The sequence below is a fragment of the Austrofundulus limnaeus genome, unplaced genomic scaffold (assembly GCF_001266775.1).
Source record: "Austrofundulus limnaeus strain Quisiro unplaced genomic scaffold, Austrofundulus_limnaeus-1.0 Scaffold1463, whole genome shotgun sequence".
Taxonomy (NCBI): Eukaryota; Metazoa; Chordata; class Actinopteri; order Cyprinodontiformes; family Rivulidae; genus Austrofundulus; species Austrofundulus limnaeus.
In genome coordinates, this window is record NW_013953865.1 from 46,525 (window position 1) to 48,396 (window position 1,872).

The following is a 1,872-nucleotide window of genomic DNA, read 5'->3' on the forward strand; positions in this document are numbered from 1 at the left end:
GGACTTTAATAACATTTATTACTTAATGGAAACACTGCAGCTGTGAAACTGTGTTTTTTCAACATTAACAGAAAATCAACAGTTTTGTGCACGTGTAATGGAAACACAGTGACTGACAGCATTAGAAGAGGGGGACGACTGGACACAGAGACCTCCACCTCTGATTTATGATGATTCACGTTACAAGAAGGTCCCACGGCCCAAACAATCATTAGTTAGGCTGATGGTCCTCATGTGAACAAGCTGTTGGTCACCATGTGGAGGCTGAGTTCACCTGAACCTCCTCAGACTGAGAGACAAATGTTTCATTAAAGAACCTGTCCAGAGGACCTCTTTAGACAAAGGTTACATTTTTCCACCTGAATATTGAGTTACATCTGGATGAAAATGATCGTATTAATTATTTAGGTTAAAGACAGAGAATTAACCAAACAGCTGCTTCTCAACTTGTAACTGTGTTAAAAGTCGGGGTTTAGTTAACTCCACTGGTGTTTGCAGTGTACAGACAAGCTAACAACATCAACATGCTGAAAGACGGGATGAAGATTGAAGCAACACATGTGAAGAAGAAGCAGCTGCACCAGTATCTGCCTGCTGAGCTCATTCAGAGAAAGAAAAGGGTCAGACCTTTCAGATTACCTAACCCCAACCGTTCTGCTGTCAGGATGTTTGGTTTGGTGTCCTCAGCCTCTCCATGTTTCATTCCTCCACAGAGCATAGCAGAGTTGAACCGAAGCTCAAACAGTGACGGCTCCAAGCGGATCTCTCTGGACGGCAGTCACCTGGACAGCTCCAGAGACACGGACTCTGGGACTCCCTTCACTTCCCCCAGCAGCAAGCCTCAGAAACGCTGTGCTGAGACGAACGACAGGTGTGATAAACTCTGACTCACTCAGGTCAGGCTTTCTCCCACAACATGCTTCTAAGTGTGGTTTTACTGTTTTCCAGTGAAATCCCCCCCAAGCAGCTTTTTGTAGAGGACCTCCCTGTCCCTAGCACGACAGCTGCTGCTAACGAACCCGGCGTGTCCACCTCCGTCATCGGTAAGTTTATGAATGTGCATCATTTCCCCATCAGGTCTGAGTTAAAGCAAAGCTGTGTGTCCTCCAGGCAGCAGCAGTGTCCTGAGTGACACCATCACACCCAGTGCMACCAGCAGCCCTAAAGAGGAGCCTAATGGTCTCCAGGACCCCATCAATGAACCTTCTGACAACAGACCACCCTCCCCGACAGAGGAAGACCTGTCCAAGAGACAGACAGAGACAGAAGTAAGGAAGGACTTGGGTCTGAGGTGGTTCTTGTTTAGACCAGTACAGTTAGGAGTGACTCTGGTCTTTTGTCTTGTTTCAGGTGAAATCTAACGACGACTGTACTTTTAAAGAGCCGTTCCCTCCATCCTCTGAGTCAGCTGCACATGTTGAAGCTCCCAGTACTGTGAGTGTTCTTTACACTTCCTGCTTATTGGAACTGATGGTGAGAAATGAAGACAAATAATGTTTCCTTCACTCTCAGCCCCCTCAGGCTGCATCAAAAACAAAACCCGTTCCACAGACTGATAGCTCAAGAACACAGGTAAATGTTCATTTTAGTTTTATTTGAAACATATTGATTTATTCATGATGATTTTAATTCAGTTGAATCATGAATCAGCTTCATTATTGATGTTTCCTGTTTCAGAGACTTCCCAGCATGGAGCTTCCTGATGCATCATCACCTCTTCCAGCCAGTCACAGCTGTCGAGTGGTGAAGAACTCCATCAAACTGGCCCTGAACCGCAGCACGTCAGTTCACCTGTTGTTACAGTTCACCTGTTGTTACAGTCTGCCTGTTGTTACAGTCTGCCTGTTGTTACAGTTCACCTGTTGTTACAGT

General features: G+C 45.9%; 1 protein-coding gene and 1 long non-coding RNA gene across 3 annotated transcripts in view; one reads left to right on the plus strand and one right to left on the minus strand.

The window, feature by feature from the left end:
• The window catches only part of papolg (poly(A) polymerase gamma), a gene marked incomplete in the record, with an annotated part of 34,226 nt that overhangs the window by 22,366 nt on the left and 9,988 nt on the right, over positions 1 to 1,872 (plus strand). For both annotated transcript variants that reach the window (XM_014032480.1, XM_014032481.1), the window contains 7 exon segments: positions 499 to 620; positions 714 to 871; positions 949 to 1,043; positions 1,111 to 1,268; positions 1,351 to 1,434; positions 1,513 to 1,572; positions 1,678 to 1,781. In XM_014032480.1, coding sequence (XP_013887934.1) covers positions 499 to 620; positions 714 to 871; positions 949 to 1,043; positions 1,111 to 1,268; positions 1,351 to 1,434; positions 1,513 to 1,572; positions 1,678 to 1,781 — 781 coding nt within the window.
• The window catches only part of LOC106535476 (uncharacterized), a 4,122-nt gene continuing 4,039 nt past the window's right edge, over positions 1,790 to 1,872 (minus strand). The window contains exon 4 of the long non-coding RNA XR_001312447.1: positions 1,790 to 1,842. This is a non-coding gene — a long non-coding RNA (uncharacterized LOC106535476). The remainder of the gene's footprint in view (positions 1,843 to 1,872) is intronic.